The 24,991-nt window shown below is 45.5% G+C and overlaps 1 protein-coding gene across 6 annotated transcripts in view; it reads left to right on the plus strand.

Moving 5' to 3' along the window:
* Window positions 1–24,991, plus strand: part of RALGAPB (Ral GTPase activating protein non-catalytic beta subunit) — a 174,054-nt gene that overhangs the window by 6,623 nt on the left and 142,440 nt on the right. For all 6 annotated transcript variants that reach the window (XM_030212441.1, XM_030212442.1, XM_030212443.1 and 3 more), the window contains exons 4-7: window positions 1,397–1,560; window positions 12,754–12,940; window positions 14,456–14,587; window positions 23,582–23,760. In XM_030212441.1, the coding sequence (XP_030068301.1) occupies window positions 1,397–1,560; window positions 12,754–12,940; window positions 14,456–14,587; window positions 23,582–23,760 (662 nt within the window). The remainder of the gene's footprint in view (window positions 1–1,396; window positions 1,561–12,753; window positions 12,941–14,455; window positions 14,588–23,581; window positions 23,761–24,991) is intronic.

Raw genomic sequence — 24,991 nt, forward strand, 5'->3', positions numbered from 1 at the left:
ATCTTCCCCCCCACCCCCCCCCACACACACCTTGGCAGCCCTGCTCTGAGATGTAACCTGGAAGTTGCAAAATATGACCATGTACTGGTTTAAATATATATATTTTTTCATTCAAATGACTTGTTTATCACAACAAGGTAACTTTTCAGTACTTTGTTTTACATAGAAACAGAGAAAAATGTAGGCAGATTAAAACCATATGGCCTATCCAGTCTGCCCATCCATGCCATCTACTCTCCCTATCACCCCTTAGAGATCCTGTGTACTTGACCCAAGCTCTCTTGAATTCAGATACTGTTTTCGTCTCCATCACTTGCACCAGGAGGCCGTTCTACAAATCCACCACTGTTTCTTTGAAGAAGTATTTTCTCAGGTTACTTCTGAGTCTATTCCTTTTCACCTTCATCCTAGCCACCCCCCCCCCCCCCCCACCTCATTCCTTGTACACCCAAGTATCCTTCTAGGTTCCGCTGTCGCCTTTCCTACTTGTTTGGCCACCTTAAGGTAATCACATACGATCACACTCAAGTCCCACTCCCAGGGCCGCCGAGAGGCTGGGCCCAGGGCAAGGCCACCCCCCTCCATCCACTTGACGTAACCTGCGCGAGGGTGGGACACAGGGAGGGAAGGCCCGAAGGGAGGCGATCTGCAGACTGCCGCTCCTGCACTTCTTTCACACGGAGCGAGGTCGAGGTGAAGCGCTATGATTTGAATTCAGGGGGGCCCGGTGGTGGACGGAGGGGGGCGGGTGGAGGGTGACTGGTGTCGGGCCCCCCCTGGAAGCCTGGGCCCGGGGAATTTTGCCCCCCCCTGCCCACTCCTCTTTTATGCACAAAAGTTCTTCACCCCCTAAACTGTACCATTCCCTCAGGTTTTTGCAGCCCAAATACATGATCCTTCATTTTTAGCATTAAATTTAGGCTGCAAAATTCCAGACCATTCCTCTAGCTTTGTCCTTCTTCAAAGACATTAGGGGGCTAATTTCATAATAGGACACCAAATGAAACATCTATGGTATGTCTATTTATAAAGGCAACATCTTCACCGTCCATGACAGACTAGTGTGTACCAACAAGTTGTCCCCCTCCCCCCCTTTGCCAGTAGATACAAAGAAAAAAAAGCTGACTTTGCCCCACTTAAAAGGGCTGATGGTGCAGGCTCTTGGATTCATCCTCTGTTGTCCACAAATGCTATGAGGCGGTTATAAATTTGTATATGTAGTCATTATGTGCCAGGTCCACTACAGTTCACTACTCTCTACTTTTAGAAACGCCTATATGTATATCACACAGAAGTATGTGCTGTTTATCAGTAGGACTTAACAGTGCATCTAACAAAAACAAGAGACTTGGTTCAACACAATTTTTTGTTAAGTGTCTCAAATCTTGTTCCATAGGCAAGATCAAGGCCCTAACCAGATTCGACTCTGCATGCAAGTTCTCAGGTCTGTGCAGAAACTGGCTCGGGAGTCCTCCATCATGGCACGAGAAACCTGGGAAGTGTTACTGCTCTTTCTTCTGCAGATAAATGATACTCTTTTGGCAGCTCCAACTGTGCCAGGTCTGCTTTGTTTTACAGTATTTCTTTACAGTTCTGCATTGGACAGTTGAGTAGTAAGTGAAGTTGTTTTGGCTACTGACACACTGTCAAAACAAAAACGGGACTATATTTGACTGTTGGCACCAGCTTTGCTTTCTTTATTTTTGTAGAGGACTATCTTATTGCTCTTTGATCCCAGAATTTGTGAGTTTCCTCTGATAGCATGTGAGTGGGAAGAGCATCTTCTGTCTACCTGAGCAGTCCATGACTGGAGGGATAGTGCCTGCCCTGTAGATCTGAGCCCCTATTTTTATGATCACTGAATAATAACGTGGTAGCAGTTTGCTGCTCCATCATAGAGAAATCAAGCCCTTCATATTCCAGTGGTGATAGAGAAATTCAAGAGATTCAATACCAGCACTGTCCCCTGGATTCTGTGAAGGTCGCCCAGATTTGGGTGTGATCCTGAGATTTGCGTGCAGCTTGGTTAACACAATAATTGGATGCTAACAATCATTTATTGATGTTAATTGCCACCGATTAGGAGTGCGCACATCTACCTGTGTGCTGTTCTATAACTCTGGGTACCCAAATCCCATAGCGTGCAACTCAAGTGGGCGTAGCCATGGGTGAGTCAAGGGCATTCTGAAAATTTGGGCGCAGGGTTATAGTATACTGGGGATGGTCACCCAACTTGCACAGCAGGATTTACACCTCATTTCAGCAGGCATAAGTCCTTGTGCTGAAGGTTGGATGCAGGAATCGGCACTATGCACTCTTCTATAGAGGGCACTTGGGAGCTTTATAGAATAGTGCTGATTTTTGCGGGCCATTTACTGAATCTGGCCCTGTATGACACTGGATTACTCACTATTTCTAACTTAACCAGTCTTCAATTTAGTAATAGAATTGTTCCCTTTGCTTTTACCCTTTGAAGGCTTTTCAAGTAATCTTTTACCATACTCTAAAGTCCTGTATGCAGATCTATTTAATAATAATTATATTGCCACAGTATTGTAAGACTTTGCATCTGTCACATGTTAAGAAACTTGAGTTCAGCTTTTCCTTTGTCATCTCACCAGAACAGTTCAGAATGCATCAGTTATGCCTATCAGCCAGCAGATGGCGATGGATACCTAAGAAGTGTGAGCTCTGCTGTGTAAGAGGTATAGTGCAGCCAGAGCTTACCAGTATTCTCTGTCTTCAGCAGATGGTGACAAGCATCCTGTGCTGGTGAGGTAGCTTCTGGACCCAGTTGGAGAACTGGTCATCCAGTTGAGTTGAACAGATGGAGAAGAATCCAGGTCCCGGGATTCTTGCACCTTTTGAGGTATACCTGAGGAGCCTAGGTCCATCCTCCCCACATGCTAGCGGAACACCTGATGGGAGACCTTGCTTTTAGTTATTTCAGCGATGTGGGCAGGAGAGTGTCTTAACTGCTTTCAGTTTCAAGGAAGTATATTTAACATTCCAATCTGAGGTCTACACCTGAGACGCCTAAGATTCATCATCCTGCACCAGCGCTGCCAGTTTCAGGCTCTGCTGTTTGGGTTAGCTACTCCCTTCATGTTTTTAGAGGTCATGGTGCTGGCTGTGGCAGCTCTACACAGGGAGTGCCTGTTGATCCACCCATATCATAGTCAAACTTGACAAGACCAAGTTGGAACTTTCACAGTGCATAGAATATTTGGTAGCTCTTTTCGATATCTGAGGAAAGTGTTCTTGCCCAACCAAAGGATCCAGAAACCCCAAGCTCAGGGTCATACCCTTGAGAGACACAGAACACCTTATTCCTGGAATTGCATGCATGTTAGGGTCTATGGCTGCAACCTAAGAATTGGTTCATGCTCATAATCGGCACCTGTAATTGTGCAGAGATGACCACAAACTCAGGAGAGGGAAGTATGATACCTGCCTTCCATGAATAGAATTCAGAGCCAGTACGAAATGGTGGCTGAACTCAGAATCTGTTGAAATGTATGCCCTTGGAGACACCTGATTGGATGTTTGTAGGTTGGGCAGTACACTTTCTGGATCAAGTGGCTCACTTGGCAATGATAGAGTTGTCATGGTCAATCCAAGAATGTGTGAGCAGACTTTAAGCAAGCATACACTAGATCCAGGATAATGGGAGCTGTCAAAGAAAGCCTTCACCACGATTGCCAACCATTGGGGGGGGGGGGGGGTCCCCAGCAGTGGATTAAATGGCTTTCAGTCAGAATGCTAAGGTACTTCTGGTTTTTCATTTGGAGGAAAATGCTAGCGTCAACAGGGTTGGATGTCCTGCTGCAGCATTGGCCTCGGTCAAACAAGTTGTGTGTGTTTTTTTTTTTTCTTTGGCTGCTGTTGGACCAAGTTTTCTAGATGCTAGCATTTCTTCCAGAAGTGAAACACTGTCAGCTAGCACATTTGCTTATTTCCGATCTGATGAAGAAGGGCAACCTTCGAAAGCTAATCAAGAAATGTATTAAGTAATGTGCAATAATAAAGGTATCATCTTATTTTCTTTTCCATGTTTTATTTTGTTTGATTTCTATTGATAACCTTAAGAGTGGACTAACACGGCTACCACACTCCTCTACTTCCAGAAGTGGTAATTCTGGTAGCGCTGTATTGGCCCAGATGTTTGTGGTGCGCTGATCTTGTTTGCTTGCAAGTAGGAGAGAACCTAAAACTGCCACAGGAGAGAGGCTCCCTCCAGAAGGGCCTAGTAATCATATATGACCCATCTCACTCTTCTCTTGCAGCCTGGCTCTTTAACCTATTCATCTTTTTATGTGGACAGGGTCATTGCAGCTCTTTTGCAGGTGCAGAAACAGGCTAGCTCATTAGCCCATGCTAGAGTCTGGAAAGGTTTGAAGCGTGCTGTGCTGTGAGAGGATTTTCTCTGTTCCACACGTTGATTGCCTAAAGATTATTTTTGCAAGATGATCTGAAGAATAGATTAGACTTACCTTCCTGGAAGGTACAGGTGGCAGCAACTCTTTCCTTGTTACTGGGGGTGCTTGGAAGGAGCTTTTTGGTAGGTTTGCATCCAGTTATGGTGCACTTCCTCAAAGGGATGGCACGTAGTTTCATCATGGAATCTGTTTGGTTCCTCAGGCATCTGCGGTACTGCCATTTGAACCTCTAAAGAAAGCATCTTTGAAGGATCTCCCTTTTAAATCGGTGTTTTTGTTATCTATTTGTTTGGCCGGAAGTATTTTAGAATTACAAGCTCAAACCTGCGGGGATTCCTTTTTACAATTTATGGAAGCTGGAGTTTCAATTCAAATGGTTCTCTTTCTTCTTCCTAAGGAGGTCCCAGTCTTCCATGTAAATCGGTGGTGGTATTGCTGTTCTTGGTGAGATGAGTTAAAAAGTTCTGAAGTTTTTGGATACCCATAGAGCGTTGTTGCATTACTTAGAGATAACTAACTGATCAAAACGCTTGTTATTCGTCATAGCTAAGCAATGTGAGGTGATACAAAAGTGAATCTTGCTCGTAGGCTGAACTAATTCTTTCCTTCAACCAACATTCTCAAAAGTCAAGAACTCCCTCAAGGTCTTGGGGCTCATTTGACCAGGCGGATGACGGCTTCTTGGGCCAAGTTACAGTTGGTCTGTCCAAGGGAGATTTGTAAGGTCAGTACTTTGTTTACTTTACTCCCTTTTGCCAAGTTCTACAAGGGTGTCTTAGTACATAAGTACATAAGCACTGCCATACTGGGAAAAGAGCAAGGGTCCATCAAGCCCAGCATCCTGTCTCCGACAGCGGCCAGTCCAGGCTTCAAGAACCCGGCAACCCCCCCCCCCCCCTCCCTCTCCAAAAAACATAAAAAATAAATTAATAATGTTCAATGGACTTTTCCCTCAGGAATCTGTCCAAACCCCCTTTAAATTCCGTAAGGCCAGCTGCTGTCACTACATTCTCCGGCAATGAGTGCCAGAGTCCAACTACACGCTGAGTAAAGAAAAACTTTCTCCTATTTGTTTTAAATCTACCATATTCTAGCTTCATCTTGTGTCCCCTGGTTTTGTTGTTGTTTGAAAGTGTAAACAATCGCTTCACATCTGTCCGCTCTACTCCGCTCATTATTTTGTAGACTTCTATCATATCACCCCTCAGCCGCCTTTTCTCCAAGCTGAAGAGCCCTAACCTTCTCAGCCTTTCCTCATAGGGAAGTCGTTCCATTCCCTTTATCATTTTCGTCGCCCTTCTCTGCACCTTTTCTAATTCCTTTATATCTGTCAGCTGGGTTGTCTTCCATCCCACTGTAACAATTGATATGCTACATCCTTATACATTCTGGACAGTCTGGTAGAATGAAAAGGAAGGAAAGATTTCATCTTACCTGTTAATTTTCTTACCTTGAATCTAACCAGACCAGTTCAGAGGCCTAGGCTGTAGCAGGAGATTGGGATCCTTCTCATCTGCTTACATTTTTTTTTTTCTTAGGGTAAATTGTGGGAAGGAGCTGAAATCTCTAAGCTTTTTCCTGAGGAGATGTGGCTGAAGTATGGAGCTCTGGAGTTTCTCCTTGGGTACGTTTTGTGCAGAGGTATTTTTCAGTTTCTCTGTATTTGCTTTATTACAGGAGTACTGGTAAGCTGTGGCTGGATGGTGCCTCTTATAGGGCAGAATTTGCAGCTCTTAAGTCTCCATCTGCTGCCTGAGAAGCATAACAAATGTGTTCTGGGCGTCTGGTTGAACCCAAGAAAAGAAAATTAGCAGCTAAGACCACATTTTTCTTTGTTAAGCATCTGTGAAATAATGGTGAATAATCCATACAATAACAGGTTTGCTGCCTGTCTGTTTGAAAGCCATTAATCATGAGATGTCATAATTTTGGTTTCATATTTTAATTCGGACCGTTGTGGCTCTGCAGAGCGATTGCTGCATCCTTTGCCTGCTAGACTGAAACTCTATACAGGTGTACTGTATTTCAGTTGAAGTTTCTGTTTATAAGACTCCAGTGGGGAAGATCATACTGAACAAAATACATTCCATATCATCAAGCTGATCAATCCATAGACTGGTGGGTTGTGTCCATCTACCAGCAGGTGGAGATAGAGAGCAAACTTTTGCCTCCCTATATGTGGTCATGTGCTGCCGGAAACTCCTCAGTATGTTCTCTATCTCAGCAGGTGGTGGTCACACACAGCAGCAGCTCTGGCTAGGCCTCCAAGCCTAATTTTTAGGTTTTGTTGAGTGCCTGGGGTTGAGGGCTCTTTTGAGCAAGTGCAAACCTGGTGGTGCCAGGTCCCTCCTTTTCTCCCCCCTCCCGCTGGCTCCGTTTAAAAAAAAAAAAAAAAAAAAATTTTTGAACGTCTTTAAAGGCGTTTATTTCGACGTTTATTTAAGCGTCTATTGCAGCTACTCACTGGGACACCAGGTCGTTACAACTCGGAGCGGACAGCAGGTAATTTTTACCTTTTTATAGCGGGCAGGGGGTTCCCCGATTCTTCTCCTCGTGGCATATGGCGTCGGAGGGCGAGGGCGCAAAGGGTCGCTCCCCGGGTCGCTTGAGCGCTTCTAGAGGGGATGCGGGGGTCTTAAAGCCTGATTCGCCCTTGTTGGGTGACAGTTTCGTGACCGATGAATGTCCCGGTCCTTCCTCCGGCGTGGCGGTTTTTCCCGCCATAAACGCCCATCCCCCGCTCCTCGCCTCCGCCATCTTGGCCGGCCACGCGGCTCGGACGGCTTCTTCTTGGGCCGCCCTTGAGGTTGGAGACATTAATGCCATGAACGCCCTTAATTTGGGCGACGGCACAGAAGCGGCTAAAGTTAAGAGCCGTTCTTCCCGCGCGGCTCCTTCGCGGAGTTTCGCGCCGGACGCCATTTTGGGTGCGCAGCATGTCTCTCCCCCGCTATTGCGAGCGCCGGTTGAGGGTGCGTCTAGGGCTGTTGCCCAGGCTGCGGAAGTGCACAGTCTGGGGGGTTTCTCCCCCGAGTTTGTTTTGCTGCTGCATCAGGCCTTCCTCATGCACAACGCTGCCCCCGCTCCCTCGTCTGGTAAAGAGGTTGAGGTTCCCAGAGGTAAACGCCCTCGGGTTGATTCCCAGGCCTTGGAGGAATTTGTCTCCTCCGATGTAGATGAGGGCAGCGTGTCTGAGGCCTCCCAACGGTCCTTTGCGGATTCCTTGGAGGAGACGGATCCCCGCTCGGATGGAGCGGATGACTCCTCTGCAGCGCGGCTTTTTCGCCCAGAGGATTTGCCCAACCTGTTGTTACAGGCCATGGACACTTTGAAGATTTCCTCTCCGGAGGACGTCTCTCCCTCAGCCCCTGTTGGCTCTGCCATTATGCTGGGGACGAAGCGCCCGCCTAGATCCTTCCACGTGCATGATGCCATGCACACCTTAATTTCGGCTCAATGGGATGTCCCAGAAGCGAGCCTTAAAGTGGCTAGGGCTATGTCCCGCCTCTATCCTTTGGCTGTGAGTGAACGTGAGGCCTATCTGTGGCCTACCGTGGATTCTTTAATCACTGCGGTGACTAAGAAAACGGCATTGCCGGTGGAAGGTGGCACGGCCCTAAAGGACGCCCAAGACAGAAGATTGGAGGCGGCCTTAAGGTCGTCCTTTGAGGCGGCTGCTTTAAGTTTGCAGGCCTCAGTTTGCGGCTCCTATGTGGCCAGGGCGTGCCTGACTATGGTGCAGCGGGCTTCCCCCTCGGATCATTCCTTGAGGGCTGATTGGCCGGCCCTGGAATCGGGCTTAGCCTATTTGGCAGACTTGCTGTATGATGTCTTGAGAGCCTCAGCTAAAGGCATGGCTCAGACAGTCTCTGCGCGGCGGTGGCTTTGGCTGAAACATTGGTCTGCTGACCACGCCTCTAAATCCCGCCTGGCTAGATTGCCTTTTAAAGGCAAGCTGCTCTTTGGGGTCGAGCTGGACAAAATCGTGACCGATCTCGGCACGTCTAAGGGCAAGAAGTTACCAGAGGTCAGGGCTCGGGCTAGTGCTCGTCCTGGTACCTCCAGAGGACGGTTTCAGGAAGCCCGTCGGTACCGCCCGGGCAGGTCGGGTTCTTCTGCCCCCTCTTCCTTTAAGAGGAATTTCTCCCCCAAGCAGCATTCCTTTCGCAGAGACCGCCGTCCCGGAGGTGCTTCCTCCGGTCCTCCCCCAGGGTCTCGTACCCAATGACGGGGTCTTGGTCCACGCCCCAGTGCAGATTGGAGGACGGCTGTCCTCGTTTCTGGGCGAGTGGACCACAATAACTTCAGACGCTTGGGTGCTGGAAGTCATCAGAGACGGCTACAAGCTAGAGTTCTGCCGACCCTTAAGAGACGGGTTTGTACTCTCTCCCTGCAAGTCTCCGGTCAAAGCTGTGGCAGTGCAGCAGACTTTGGACAATCTGATCCGCCTGGGTGCGGTCGTTCCGGTGCCAGAAAGTCAGCTTGGCAAGGGGCGTTACTCCATTTACTTTGTGGTACCAAAGAAAGGAGGTTCTGTCCGGCCTATCCTCGACCTCAAAGGGGTCAATCGGGCCTTGAAAGTGCGGCACTTTCGCATGGAGACTCTCCGCTCTGTTATAGCGACAGTGAAGGCAGGGGAGTACCTGGCATCCTTGGACATCAAGGAAGCATACTTGCATATTCCCATCTGGCCTCCTCATCAACGCTTTCTGCGTTTTGCAGTCCTGGGCCGACACTTCCAGTTCATAGCCCTCCCGTTCGGGTTGGCTACTGCTCCGCGGACCTTTTCCAAAGTAATGGTGGTCATAGCGGCCTTCCTGCGAAAGGAAGGAGTACAAGTCCATCCTTATCTGGACGACTGGTTGATCCGAGCCCCCTCTTATGCAGAGTGCGGCAAAGCTGTGGACCGGGTAGTTGCTCTTTTGAGCTCCCTGGGATGGATCATCAACTGGGAGAAGAGCCAGCTGCGCCCGACTCAGTCCCTGGAGTATCTGGGAGTTCGATTCGACACCCAAGTGGGCAGAGTGTTCCTGCCAGACAATCGGATTGTCAAACTTCAGGTTCAGGTGGGCCAGTTCCTAGTAGCCTCTCCTCTTCGGGCTTGGGACTATGTGCAGCTGTTGGGCTCTATGACGGCCACGATGGAAGTAGTGCCCTGGGCCAGGGCTCATATGAGACCACTACAACTCTCTCTGCTGCAGCGCTGGACTCCGATGTCGGAGGATTATGCTGTGCGCCTTCCCTTGGATCCAGCAGTGCGCAAGGCGCTGAGCTGGTGGATGCAGACAGACAAGTTGTCTGCGGGAATGCCTCTGGTGACCCCAGAGTGGATTGTCGTCACGACGGACGCCTCGTTGTCGGGCTGGGGAGCCCACTGTTTGGGAAGGACAGCGCAGGGGCTCTGGTCTCCTGCAGAGGCAAAGTGGTCTATCAACCTCCTGGAACTCAGAGCCATTCGGTTGGCGCTTTTGGAGTTCATCCCGGTACTGGTGCTGAAGCCTGTACGGGTCCTGTCGGACAATGCCACGGCTGTGGCCTATGTCAACCGCCAGGGAGGTACCAAGAGCGCCCCTCTAGCCAAGGAGGCTATGAATCTTTGCCAGTGGGCGGAAGCGAACCTGGAGCAGCTTTCAGCGGCCCACATTGCCGGAGTCATGAATGTCAAGGCGGACTTTCTCAGTCGCCATACCTTGGAGCCCGGAGAGTGGCAGCTATCTGCTCAGGCGTTCTTGGACATCACGAAGCGCTGGGGCCAGCCGAGCCTAGATCTGATGGCGTCATCGGCCAATTGCCAAGTGCCGCGCTTTTTCAGCAGAGGACGGGACCCTCGATCCCTGGGAGTAGATGCTCTTCTCCAACAGTGGCCGACACAAGAGCTTCTCTATGTGTTCCCGCCTTGGCCCATGTTGGGCAGGGTGCTAGACCGGGTGGCAAGGCATCCCGGCAGGGTAATCCTGGTGGGTCCGGATTGGCCCAGACATCCCTGGTATGCGGACTTGATCAGGCTCTCAGTCGACGATCCTCTACGGCTGCCAGTGGAGCAGGGCCTGTTACATCAGGGTCCCGTGGTGATGGAGGATCCCTCCCCCTTTGGTCTTACGGCCTGGCTATTGAGCGGCAGCGTCTGAGGAAGAAGGGCTTCTCAGACAAGGTCATCGCCACTATGCTGAGAGCGAGGAAGCGCTCTACTTCTACTGCTTACGCCAGGGTTTGGCGTATCTTTGCAGCGTGGTGTGAAGCAGGCTCACTTTCTCCCTTCACTGCTCCAATTTCTTCAGTGTTGGCGTTCCTACAAGAAGGTCTGGAGAAAGGCCTGTCGCTCAGTTCCCTTAAAGTCCAGGTAGCGGCTCTGGCTTGCTTCAGGGGCCGCCTGAAGGGTGCTTCCCTGGCTTCGCAGCCAGATGTGGTGCGCTTTCTCAAGGGAGTTAATCACCTGCGCCCTCCTCTACACTCAGTGGTGCCTGCGTGGAATCTCAACCTGGTGCTAAGAGCATTGCAGAAGCCGCCTTTTGAACCCTTGTCGAGGGCATCTCTGAAAGACCTGACGTTGAAAGCAGTCTTTTTGGTGGCTATCACTTCAGCCAGAAGAGTTTCCGAGCTCCAGGCGCTCTCATGTCGAGAGCCTTTTCTGCAGTTCACTGAGGCAGGAGTGACTATTCGCACAGTGCCTTCCTTCCTGCCCAAGATTGTTTCTCGCTTCCATGTGAATCAGCAGCTCTGTCTCCCTTCCTTTCGTAGGGAGGACTACCCAGAGGAGTACTCTGCTCTTAAATATCTGGATGTGAGACGAGTCATCATCAGATACTTGGAAGTGACCAATGATTTCCGGAAATCGGATCATCTGTTTGTCCTGTTTGCAGGTCCTCGTAAGGGTCTGCAGGCTGCTAAGCCTACAGTGGCAAGATGGGTCAAGGAAGCCATTGCAGCGGCTTATGTGGCCGCGGGGAAGGTGCCGCCTATCCAGCTGAAGGCTCACTCCACGAGAGCTCAGGCGGCCTCGATGGCAGAGGCCGGATCCGTCTCCTTGGAAGAGATATGCAAGGCGGCAACTTGGGCTTCGGCTCATACATTCTCCAAGCATTACCGTTTGGCTGTGGCTGCACGGGCGGAGGCCCGGTTTGGAGCTTCAGTGTTGAGGTCAGGGATTTCAATGTCCCACCCTGGGTGAGTACTGCTTCGGTACATCCCACCAGTCTATGGATTGATCAGCTTGATGATATGGAAGGTAAAATTATGTATAATCATACCTGATAATTTTCTTTCCATTAATCATAGCTGATCAATCCATAGCCCCTCCCAGATATCTGTACTGTTTTTATTCTGGTTGCATTTCAGGTTCAAGTTTAGTCTTCAGTTACTGTACTTCAGAAAGACCTCGTGTTCAAGTTTTTTCACTTGGATTCTTCAAGAGTTAAGACGAGTTTGTGTTACAGTGAGCTGCTGCATTCCTCTCCCCTCCGTTTTACGGGGCTGGATTGAGACTTAAATTCTGCCGGCACTCCCTCCCGCTTCGTGCGGCTGTAGGGCAGCTTTGTACCCCTCCCGCTTCGGCGGTGTTAGGGTCAGTCAGCTCCTCCCGCGGTTGCGGTTGCAGGATAAGCCAGATCCCCCCGCATCGGCGGGTGTGGTGTCCCTCCCCCGCTCCGCGGGGATGAGCTGGACGGATTCCCCTCCCCCACTTGTGTGGGGATGAGCTGGGTTAATTCCCCTCCCCCGTTTCGGCGGTGGTGAGCTGGGCAGAGTGTCCCTTCGTGGGTGTAATTCTCTAAGTGCTGAGTCCTGCGGATGGAGCTTTGATATCGACATACTGAGGAGTTTCCGGCAGCACATGACCACATATAGGGAGGCAAAAGTTTGCTCTCTATCTCCACCTGCTGGTAGATGGACACAACCCACCAGTCTATGGATTGATCAGCTATGATTAATGGAAAGAAAATTATCAGGTATGATTATACATAATTTTACCATACTAACTAAGAAATTGAGTGAAAGTAGGAGCAAATTGAACAGACCATTTGCTGATTTGAGCAGTGAGCTCATACCTGAAAGGTTCAGCTGGAAAGTCTTCGTGAGCTCTGTGGGCTGAACCTTCCTGGGACTCGAGCGTTGCTGAAAAGCAAATCTGGCAGTCTAGATGGGCAAATACAGTCCCTCTATCATAATATTTTGTGTTTGTGTGGAACATAAATATGTTTTACACCTTCAAAATATTCCCTGCTAAAGTGTGCGATTTTGTTATTGAGACAAATGTGATTATTTGATTCTTCTTTGTTTTAGATAAATACATGTAGATATTTCCTTTAAATATATTCAGGGGGAATTGCGGAGAGCCTGGCAGACAAGCTAATTGGCGTATTGTTCGAGGTTTGGTTCTTGGCTTGTACCCGGTGCTTTCCCACACCTCCCTACTGGAAAACTGCCAAGGAGATGGTGGCCAATTGGAGGCATCACCCTGCCGTGGTGGAGCAGTGGAGCAAAGTGATTTGTGCCTTGACCTCTAGGTAGGTGAATGCAGAGCAGGAGACGTCATATGCAAATTATCTGCGCTTCAGGCTTGGTCCAGTTTTTGTTTGTTTTTCCCTTAACAGTACTCTGAGTGAGTTCAGTCCCATACCAAAAGCCTACTAAATTTATATTTCACAAGCTACAAAACATCTTTAGGCTATAGTTACCAAATATGGCCCTTTGAAACAGGATTCCCTAATTACTGCTTCCAAAACATTTGCTGTTCCTGTATTTATAAAAGCTACAATGATATGAGCATTAACCTCTGTGGATTATACTGCACCTAAGACTGTAAAGTGGGAGGAAAATGGTAGGAGTTATCCCAGACTGGGTCGTGATCCCAGTTGGGGTCTGGACAAGGGCTGCAAAAAGAAAAAACAAAACACCAGAGTGACCCATTTAGGCTGATTGGATTCTATAGCTCGACATGTACAAGCTTTATGGGAGGCAAGGATTTCATCAGCAGTGTCGGTCAGGTTGTTTTGGGGTTTGTTTGTTTTTTCATCCATTAAAGTGGGATTGCAGATTCAAAACATTTAGGAATCTAATCCAATCCATTCATTTATTTTCCACTAATCCCTCTCTAGGTTCAAAGCAAATTACTAAATTCAGCATCGGGCAAAAAAGCCATCAAAATATACAATAATAGAAATTGACATAATTAAATGCTATAATATATTCATAATAAAAAGTTCAAAATAAGAAAAAAAACTTATTTTGCCCTTCCCACCAGCAATGCAGTGTTATTCCTTCAGCTCATGTGAGGTGACTAGCTATCACTTCTGCCTGCATGATCTTAGCTGCTTCCTATTCTGTCGTCATTCTGGCCCCTAAATGTAATTTTTATATAGTGGTTTCAGATTATTCAAAACATGGCAGTATGGTTGGTACCAGAAAGCTCTTGATGAGCCAGAACCTGTCCACTTTAAGTTACATTGGTTACCAGTTGCTGAGTGTTTAAAGATGAAACTTCTGGTCCTAGCTTTCCTTGTGCTGCTAATTTTTAGGCCTGAGTTCTTGTGGCATAAATTATCAGTGGTATGCCTCGGGTAGGGAACTTAATTTCAGTCAGAGATGTTTATTTTAGATCCCCACAGAGCCGGGTCTTGCAGTTGGTTCAGTTTAAAACTGGAGTGTTTTCAATAGTTGATCCTAAATAGTCTTACTCTTTGGTTGCATCAGGATAAAAGTTTAAGCTTAAAGCCTTCTTGTCCCCTTTCTGCAGGTCCATAGTTAAAGATTTGATACATTTTCTAGTGTTAGGTTAGTCAGTTTCTTTGTTGTTTTTATGTAACTTTATATTGTGCTTATTCACTGTTCTACATAGTCCATAGTTCAATTAAAGCAGTTTATTTTTATATAAATGCATGCAAATGTCTTGTGTGACACTAAATTATAAAACGATGGCCTACACATGCTGCTTTCATCATTTTCCAAGGTGCAGTGCATGAATCTACTAAGTAATTCTGAGCTGACTGCTAATGGTTCCCTAACGGATTTCTGTTCCGTAGGTTGGTGCGCTTCACCTATGGTCCTTCGTTTCCTCCGTTTAAAGTTCCTGACGAAGATGCCAGTCTGATTCCTGCAGAGATGGATAATGAGTGTGTTACACAGACCTGGTTTCGATTTCTTCATATGCTGAGGTACTGTGCAAAGAGCAGCTTCAGGGTCCCCAAAATTACAGGACAAAGGTACTGAAGAAGATTCTCTGTAAAATAAGGGTGGAGTTAGATTGCACTGGTTGATTTTTAAGCTGGTATGGAGCGGTGATTTATTGCTCTCAACCAGCTATTTGCATGCAGCAATCATTTGCCAGCTAATTGAGCACTCGGCAGTGCTCAGACTTAACTTCTCAGGGAGTTGATAAAAGCAGAAACTTTCTGTTATTCTCAAAAATTTATTCTGTGAGAACGTTGTTCAGGTTTGACAGTTCTGTGGTAAGGATTTTTTGGTAACATGTTAAAGATCCGACAAATACTATTGTAATAAGACAGAGGCACCAGCCTTAAGAGTTATGTGTTTCCTAGTTATTTTAGTATAATTCTCATTTTTATTTATTTTATTAATTTATAGTCTGTCTATATACTAGGCAGATCACATTAAAACATAGATAAAAACTTTACACCTAAACAACAATAAAACTTGATATAAAACAGCTAAATAAATCGAAGAGCTATCCTATTATCTGTCTGTAACTTTATTATAAGTTTATAAATTTAAAATATCATAGAACTATCACAGACAAACAAAGTGGTCTGTATTCAAAAGGGTTTAATCAGGCAGGAGAGGTTCCTTCCCAGTTAACCCCGCTGAGCAAGCTGGCCGCCAATATTCAGTGGCACTTAACTGGTTAGTGTCATTGAACATCACCCACTAACTGACCATGCCCTAACTGGCATGGTTAGGGCATGCTGAGGGCGGAGTTCAGAGCGAGCTGAGGGTGGAGTGAGCTACGATGTTCAGTCTGCTAACCAGCTAAATGAGCACGTAAAGTCAGGACAGCAAGTTAACCAGGCACTGGTCTGAATACCAGTCAGTACCCAGTTCCTGGTCTGTAGGCAGATCTGGATATTCAGTGCCAGGAGCTGCAGATGCTCCAACATTGAGCTGCTTAGTACTGGTGGCTGAATAATGACCCCATAGAACCCAATGGCAGGAAAGAATCTATTACCGTCCAAACTTCCTGTTCCTCTCCCTCAGAAATCCTTGTTCTTGTCTCATACACAACAGTGGTGGGGTGGATGGACAGACTGGACAGGCCATATTGAGGGTCACTTCCAAAGGCATTTATGCACATAAAACAGGGTTTTAATGCACAGAAATGAGGCTTTTAAAAACTGCCCAATATATGTGTGCATACTGGGGAGGTGTCCCTGAGATGTGGTTAGAGTGGAGAGGGTATTATTTGCATATGTTTGACTGAAAAAGAACCTGCACAAAACAGCCAGTGCAAATTGTGCCCCTACATTTTCAGCATCAGTTTTCAAATGTAACTTTTGTTTTTAACTTTAATGCAGTTTATCAGGTAAAAATGTTATCTACAGACTTTGCACATTCAGTTTGTTTGAAAGCTGTCCCTAAGGTCTTTTTCTACTAGCGTCTGTTTTTCCCCATATGCACATTTTTTTGGCTGAGTGAAAGCTTCCAGTAAATTTCCTAGGTCAGTGTGAGAAAATGTAATATAAAAAATCTTTGCTAGAAAGGTAAAAAAATATATGTAGGTGGTGATCCATAAAACAGTGACTTTTCTGCATTATGTGAAGGTTTATTCAATGATGGAGATATTTAGAAGGCTTTAGAGCTAGGGGCTATGAGAAGGTTATAATAATTGGCTGTTACTTCTTGATTTTGCCACTTGTAACTTGATGTCATGTCCTCTAGTTCTAGAGCTTCCACTCATTTGTTTAGCAGTTACTTCTTGCTCATTCTTTGCAGTGTGGGGTAACCATAGAGCTCTGTCTTATGTATTTATTTGTTGCCTTTGTACCCCACATTTCCCCACCTATTTGCAGGCTCAATGTGGCTTACATAGTACCGTAGAGGCGATCGCCAGTACCGGTTTGAACAAATACAGAGTGAGGTTGTGATAGACACATTGGGAATCGTAAGGAGGAAGAGTTAAATTACATCCAGTTCTAGCTTTGGTTTCGACATGCCGCCGGGTTAAGGCATTTAAGTTGGATTGTTAGGGTGTGCCTTTTTGAACAAGTTAGTTTTTAGTAGTTTCCGGAAGTTTAGGTGGTCATATGTTGTTTTCAAGGCGCTTGGTAATGCGTTCCATAGTTGTGTGCTTATGTAGGAGAAGCTGGACGTATAGGTGGTTGTTTTTTTTGTTTTTGTTTTTTTTTTAATATATTTTTCTTGATCCGTTGGCTACCATTATTCAAGATTTTGATGTTGGCTTATTTATATACACTGATGACGTTCTTTGGTTACTTATATGTTTGTTGTTAATCCAGATTTCACCTCCGTACAGTGTTGTCTTACTGCAGAGCCACATTGGCTTAAGCTTTGGAATTGGCTCCCTATTTCTTTACAGTCTGAAGCCGCTTATAAAAAGTTTGAAGTCAACCAGGCGGGGGGGGGGGGGGGGAACTAAGATGGCTGCCGCACCAGTCGGTGTTTGAGACGCTCAGCGGATACGAGCCAAAACATTTTTTCTTCTAACACACAATGCCTCATACAAAACGAAAGGCAGTGGTGAGAGTGGTGCCTCCACCTACCTCAACCTCCTCTCCGGTTCAAATGCCGGTTGAGCGTTTCTTCCCGGCTGTCTCCAGATCTATTCGGGGAGTGGATCCCATTGCAGGAGTCTCCGGGGAAGCGGAAACCCTGCTGGGAGAGGAAATCTCCCTGTCTCCACCATCAACATCGCTGATCCCTCCTAGCCCGGCATCGCGAGTGACCCTGGAGAGAAACCCCGTCGATCAGGAAGTGATTTCGACGAGGGCGTCTGGTGAGGACCCAGGCAAACAACCGATAGTCCGGGGCATTGCGGGAAGTGTCCCCATTGCAGCGCAGACCTCGGAGGTGTCCCTGGAAACCCTAAAGGCGATGTTAGACCAGATCACAGACACACTTCAGAAGACGTCAGGTGATGTAAAAAGCCTTAATACCAAATTTGAAGAAATGAAAAACACCGTAGACTCTGTTAAAAATGATTTAACAACACAAGTTCACTCTATAAAAAAAGAAGTATATATCTTGAAAGAATTTAAATGTGTGGTTTCTAAAGACTCCTTAGATATTCGACGAAAGATTGAACAAATTGAAAACTTTAATCGGCGTCTCAACCTCCGTCTTTTGAATTTTCCTATAATAGCAGGGGAAACGCTAACAGATACCTTTCATAAATATTTAATGGAAATTCTCCATATTCCTCAGGCGGCAATACCCCCTATAAATAAGATATATTTTATTCCTCAATCTAAAGATGGACAGCAAGACCTTGGAAAAGATACCGCTAATTTACAAAATATTTCAGAAATATTGGAACAATCTTCTGATATAATCATACACAGAGCCACGGTGATTGTTGCAATGGTATTTGAACAAGATTACAATACTATTTTAAGATTATACTTCAAAAATATCAAAGCCCAATTCCATGGTATTAAGGTTTGGATCTATCCCGACGTGACAAAAATGACTCAACAAAAAAGAAAACAATTTCTTGCCTTGAAACAAAAAACTATAGAGATTGGAGCTACTTTTTTTCTAGCATACCCATGCAAGTGTGTAGTGAAATTGGGTCAAACAAAATATAATTTATTTTCGCCGGAACAGCTTAAAGTGTTTCTAGAAGCTAAAACAGTGAAATAAGTTCATTCTGGAATTTACAGCCTGTATTTTATTTAAACATGAGTGCCTATTTAGGTCTAGTTTAATTTGGTTAATGCCTATATAACTTCTCTTACTCTTTTCCCCCCCAAGCAATTATTGGGGTCTAAGAAAGGTTAAATATTTATTTGTATTTGTACTTGTAATTATACTCATTATAATTTTCCTATTTTTTCATTAATGACAGAAGTGTAAATTTCTATTTGAATGAGAATGTTACAAATTCTTAAATTTACATATTTCTTTACCTGTATTGCTTTAACAAGGTTATCCTTGTGAATTATAATTAAAACTATAAAAAAAATAAAAAAAATAAAAAAACTTTGAAGGGCATTAGGCAAACTCCTTCCCCTTCCGTTGTGTGCAGCTGCAGAAGAAGCATACTGTCTAGTTACCTCCAGATGAGCATCTTGAGGCCCCAGTACCACTAAGAAACCTGGAGTTTGAGACTTCAAAAGATCTCCCTGAGATGTGTGCACAAACCCACTTTTGCAAATAAGAAGGACCCATTGCTCTCAAAATTTTAAAGACTTCACTCTAAATAGGCGCTAATGCAGTGAATAAAGAAGGTGTGGTAGGGTTACATGATCTCTTAAGCCCTTCATAATCTCGCAACTGTATTCTAGATCAAGTACAATGGCCATATACCCTCTGGGGCAACCCCCAAGTATACCAAGGTACAGTAATCCAGCTATAAGAATACCAATGCATGTATCAGTGTCCTTACATCTTCAGACAAATATGTCCGTAATTGCAGAATCAGCCTGCAGAATCAGCTTGGCCAAAAACCAACCTGAACCTCCATAGAAAGCGCACAATTCCTAAATTCCTTCCTCAAGCTAATCAGCGAATGGACATGCCATTCAATTTCAGATGGAAAGGTGGATGCTCATCTTGCCTGGATACCCACAAAGCATCAGATTTCAAAACGTTAAGTTGCAGTTCATAATCAAGGCACGATTGTAAACAGCTGTGTAAATGTCAATGTCCTTTAGAACAGCTGGATAGAGAATCTGGATATCATGTCAAACCTGCCTTCCTAACTATGCTCGTCATTTTATGCCATAGTTGTTTGAATATTTTTTCAGCTGAAATTGTTTGTGTCTAGGTTCTTGCTGTACACCACGTTGAGTGATTTTCTTCAGAAAGGCAGTAAATAAATCCTAATAAATATATAAAATGTTCACAGCTGTTAAATCACATGCAGACTGAGAAATTGCAGGAGGACCTTAAGAGACTAGAAAACTGAACACTCAAATGATAGATGAAATTTAATGTGGATGTGCAAAGTGATGCGCGTTGGGAAGAATAACCCGAATGATAGCTACATGATACAAGGTTCCACATTAGGAGTCACTGCCCAGGAAAAAGATGCCAACAAAGCAAACAGAATATTAGGAGTTATTAGGAAAGGAATAGAGAAAAACAGAGACCTCACCATGAGTATTGTGTGCAGTTCTGGTCACCACATCTCAAAAAAGATATAGCAGAATTAGAAAAGTGGAGGAGTGGCCTAGTGGTTAGGGTGATGGACTTTGGTCCTGAGGTACTGAGTTCGATTCCCACTTCAGGCACAGGCAGCTCCTTGTGACTCTGGGCAAGTCACTTAACCCTCCATTGCCCCATGTAAGCCACATTGAGCCTGCCATGAGTGGGAAAGCGCAGGGTACAAATGTAACAAAAATAAAATAGATACTATTGGAGATTCTACATGGAATGTTGCTACTATTGGACATTCTGCATGGAATGTTGCTACTATTGGACATTCTGCATGGAATGTTGCTACAATTGGAGATTCTGCATGGAATGTTGCTACTATTGGAGATTCTACATGGAATGTTGCTACTATTGGACATTCTGCATGGAATGTTGCTACTATTGGAGATTCTACATGGAATGTTGCTACTATTGGACATTCTGCATGGAATGTTGCTACTATTGGAGATTCTACATGGAATGTTGCTATTCCACTAGCAACATTCCATGTAGAAGGCTGCGCAGGCTTCTGTTTCTGTGCAGGACGTCAGACTCGCAGAAGCCTGCGCGGTCACATTGGTGATCTGCAAGGGCCGACTTCTACATGGAATGTTGCTAGTGGAATAGCAACATTCCATGTAGAATCTCAATTAGTAGCAACAGTGGAGGAGTGGCCTAGTGGTTAGGGTGGTGGACTTTGGTCCTGGGGAACTGAGGAACTGAGTTTGATTCCCACTTCAGGCACAGGCAGCTCCTTGTGACTCTGGGCAAGTCACTTAACCCTCCATTGCCCCATGTAAGCTGCATTGAGCCTGCCATGAGTGGGAAAGCACGGGGTACAAATGTAACAAAAATAAAATAGATACTATTGGAGATTCTACATGGAATGTTGCTACTATTGGAGATTCTACATGGAATGTTGCTATTCCACTAGCAACATTCCATGTAGAAGGCTGCGCAGGCTTCTGTTTCTGTGAGTCTGACGTCCTGCACATACGTGCAGGACGTCAGACTCACAGAAGCAGAAGCCTGCGCGGCCACATTGGTGATCTGCAAGGGCCGACTTCTACATGGAATGTTGCTAGTGGAATAGCAACATTCCATGTAGAATCTCAAATAGTAGCAACAGTGGAGGAGTGGCCTAGTGGTTAGGGTGGTGGACTTTGGTCCTGGGGAACTGAGGAACTGAGTTTGATTCCCACTTCAGGCACAGGCAGCTCCTTGTGACTCTGGGCAAGTCACTTAACCCTCCATTGCCCCATGTAAGCCGCATTGAGCCTGCCATGAGTGGGAAAGCACGTGGTACAAATGTAACAAAAATAAAATAGATACTATTGGAGATTCTACATGGAATGTTGCTACTATTGGAGATTCTACATGGAATGTTGCTATTCCACTAGCAACATTCCATGTAGAAGGCTGCGCAGGCTTCTGTTTCTGTGAGTCTGACGTCCTGCACATACATGCAGGACGTCAGACTCACAGAAGCAGAAGCCTGCGCGGTCACATTGGTGATCTGCAAGGGCTGACTTCTACATGGAATGTTGGAATAGCAACATTCCATGTAGAATCTCAAATAGTAGCAACAGTGGAGGAGTGGCCTAGTGGTTAGGGTGGTGGACTTTGGTCCTGGGGAACTGAGGAACTGAGTTTGATTCCCACTTCAGGCACAGGCAGCTCCTTGTGACTCTGGGCAAGTCACTTAACCCTCCATTGCCCCATGTAAGCCGCATTGAGCCTGCCATGAGTGGGAAAGCGCGGGGTACAAATGTAACAAAAAAAAAAAGGTTCAAAGAAAGGAGACCAAAGTGATTAAGGGAATAGAATAACTATCATATGAGGAAAACCAAAAGAAGTTAGGGCTCCTCAAATTAAAGAAGAGATGGCTAGAGGTCTACAAAATCTTGAGTGGAGTGGAACGGAAAGATGTAAATGGAGTGTTTAGTATTTCAAAAAAGTACAATGATTAGGGGGCTATGAAGTTACACAGTGATAAAGAATGACAACTTGGATGTAGCAGCTCATAGGTTTACTTTTTTTTGAATGGGAATGGAAACACTGGCCTATTGGCTTCAATTTTTTTTACTTCATCCCATCTCCTTTTTTCATCCAACCTCCTTAGCAGTTGCCTCTAAGTCCTATACGCCGTCTACTCCCTGTCCCCATTGGTTGCGACAAAAAAACCCCAAGTGTGGGACCACAGCAGCCATCAGGCTTGTGCTGTCGGCTCTGCTGGTCCTCTGCCCCCGCTGACGTGAACTTCCAGTTCTGGGGGTGGAGGACTGGCAAAACTGACAGTACATGCGTGAAGGCTGCTGCAGTCCTGCGCTTGATTTTTTTTTTTTCTGCCATTGCTGTGCTTCTGTGTGCAGTAATGGTTCAGGCGGGAGGGAGGTCGGGATTTGCCGTGGCACCCCAGAGAGGTCACTGCAGTTTGGGAAACACTGTGCTAGACATCGCAGCTGCCGTTTTACAGCTGCAGCTGACATGGCAGAAATGGTTGGGGTTCTGGCCTACTCCCGTAGACCACCAAGGACATTAAGATAACTTCATGTGGGCCTACGGATGGATGAGTGAGGGGGGTTAAGGAGTGAGTTTGGGGAGGGGCAGGAGGGGGGAAGGTAGACTGATCAGGCTGCTATCTGGAAGTTATCCAGGTACCAGCCAATGTTCGGCACCAGTGCTTGGATAGCTAAATGGGCAAAGATGTTTATTTGCTCCTCTATCTTCACTTAGCTACCATGAATATTGCTGGTGCCTGAACAAGTGCTGACTCTGCCTTAGCACCAACCTAGCACCACCTGGATATTGCAGAAGGCAGGTCTATGCTGATACTCAGTGGCACAACCTGGTTAAGTGCCAGTAAATGTCTGTGGATAGCCAGTCACCAGTGATTTGGTTGGGCTGGATCCTCTCCTGCCCATTTAAGTCACTTTGAATATCGGACTCCAAATTTATGGTCTGTGCTGCCCAGTGAAGTTTGCTTTTAGTTTTCAAATGCTTAAGATGCATTGTCATCTATTGGGAAACACCTCATTTGGCTGACTTTGAACTTAGCTGTCAAGTATTTCTTATCTTCTCCAAGGCTTCCATGTTTTCTTTTTCATTTCTTTGTGTTTTTGAGATTAAGTGAATGTACTGGGGAGAAGGAACCTTTTTTTTTTTTTTTTTTAGATCCTCTGATACTTTATTTCTTCTTATCGTCCTCTTATTCAGAATTTTATGGCCCAGTTTTTTTCTATTTTCTCCTTTTACCTCATCAATCTTTCCTGCTCCCTTAGGCTTGTGCGGTTGGTGTCATGATTGTTGCAGATGTCTAGGTGGTGTTATGTTTGAGTAAGTGGAACCAAAGTTTCAGCCATCGTCAATTTCGCATATTCAGATGCGGGAAGACTCGGACAACAATTGTTCTTTACTTCTCTTTATTCAAAACTCAGCTTTAAATGTCTGTGCTTCAGCTAGTCTAACATCTCTTTACTTTTTACTCTTTGTCTGATTTTGATGGACTTAGTTTCTTTGAATTTGCTATACCATCTTGACTAATTGCTTTTCATGTGCTCTGGGCTAACATTTCTATACCGCCAACAATCCATAATTACCACATGTTTCATTGAATACACTTTTACAGCAGTACAGAGCCAGGCTGGACACAGCCTGGGAGAATTGAAGAAAATGTAATTTGTTAAATTCTTAGGGTCTAAATTAGTCTAAATTTTTGTTTTACCTCTTTCTCAGTGTACATAATTTTCAGTGAAATTCATAGCAGTTTTTATCTAAGCCTTTTTTTTTTGTTTTGTTTTGTTTTGTTTTGTTTTTTTTAGTAATCCTGTGGATTTAAGTAACCCAGCAATCATAAGCTCAACCCCCAAATTTCAAGAGCAGTTCCTAAATGTGAGTGGAATGACCCAGGAGTTGAACCAGTACCCCTGCCTTAAACAGCTTCCTCAGATCTTCTTCCGGGCCATGCGAGGAATCAGTTGTCTTGTGGACGCATTCCTAGGTAAATGTTTAAACTCATGAAGATCTGCACTTTTTATGTAGTGCTAGAAATTAGTTTTCGTATTCCTTTTATACGATTACTGTATCATGCTGGCTTTGGAAGTTCCTGCAGTTTTTTTCTCTGGGGCAATGTCTCCAAATGAGTTAGTTTTATGTATACCATGATGGTAATGAACTTCAGTCCTAAGCCAGGCTATGTGGCGTAAAATCTCGGAGGCTCAGATTTACTGCTAATGTTCCCTGTATCTCTTGCATCGTGCTAAAAAGAAGTGAGGCAGAGGAAGAACACTTGCAAAGCTAAACACGTACATCTGAAGACATCCAGCACTTTCAGCTTGTTTTCAGTAGAATATTAATCATTACAGAGGTCAGATGGTTTGCAAATTTGACTTAGTACTAAACTCACAAGAGATCAAAAAATAGTTTGGAAAGCAATGGCACTCTTGGGAATGACTAAGGAATGGTTAGCTCAGTGTTTCTTAAATTTTTATCTAATATGACCCCAGTTTAACCCTTAGAAATGATGAAAGTAAAATAGCAGACCTCCATTTCTTTTCTGTCTGTCATCCACGGTTTTTCTCCAGCTTCCCCAAAGCACGAAGACAGCAGCAGTAGCAGTGGTGACAATGGTAGCACAGGTCTGTTGTGCTCACAGACCCCAGAATTCAGTATGGGTTTTGTGGCTGACTTACAAGGCCCCATACTGACTGCCACTATTGGGCATGGGTCACAGTGGAAGTCTGGTGGGGGGGGGGGGGGGGGGGGAACAGCTCTATTTCTGTGAATCAATCCACTCATGGTCTGTGCAGGAGGAATGGATCCTCAGGAGCTTAGCCTAGAATGGGTGGCAGAGCCGGTGATTGGGAGGCGGGGATAGTGCTGGGCAGACTTATACAGTCTGTGCCGGGGCTGGTGGGTGGGAGGCGGGGATAGTGTTGGGCAGACTTATACGGTCTGTGCCCTGAAAAGGACAGGTACAAATCAAGGTAAGGTATACACAAAAACTAGCACGTATGAGTTTATCTTGTTGGGCAGACTGGATGTACCGTGCAGGTCTTTTTCTGCCGTCGTCTACTATGTATATGTTACTATTTCAAAATTAAGAGATTTTTAAAATAATTATATTTTTAGTTATTATGAAATTCATGAAGCAAAGACAGGTTGGATAACAGAATAACTGCGTCAGAAAGGATAGGCCAGGTCAGATCTGACTTTGCTTCCATGGCATCTGT

Source organism: Microcaecilia unicolor, chromosome 8 (genome assembly GCF_901765095.1).
Source record: "Microcaecilia unicolor chromosome 8, aMicUni1.1, whole genome shotgun sequence".
Lineage (NCBI taxonomy): Eukaryota > Metazoa > Chordata > Amphibia > Gymnophiona > Siphonopidae > Microcaecilia > Microcaecilia unicolor.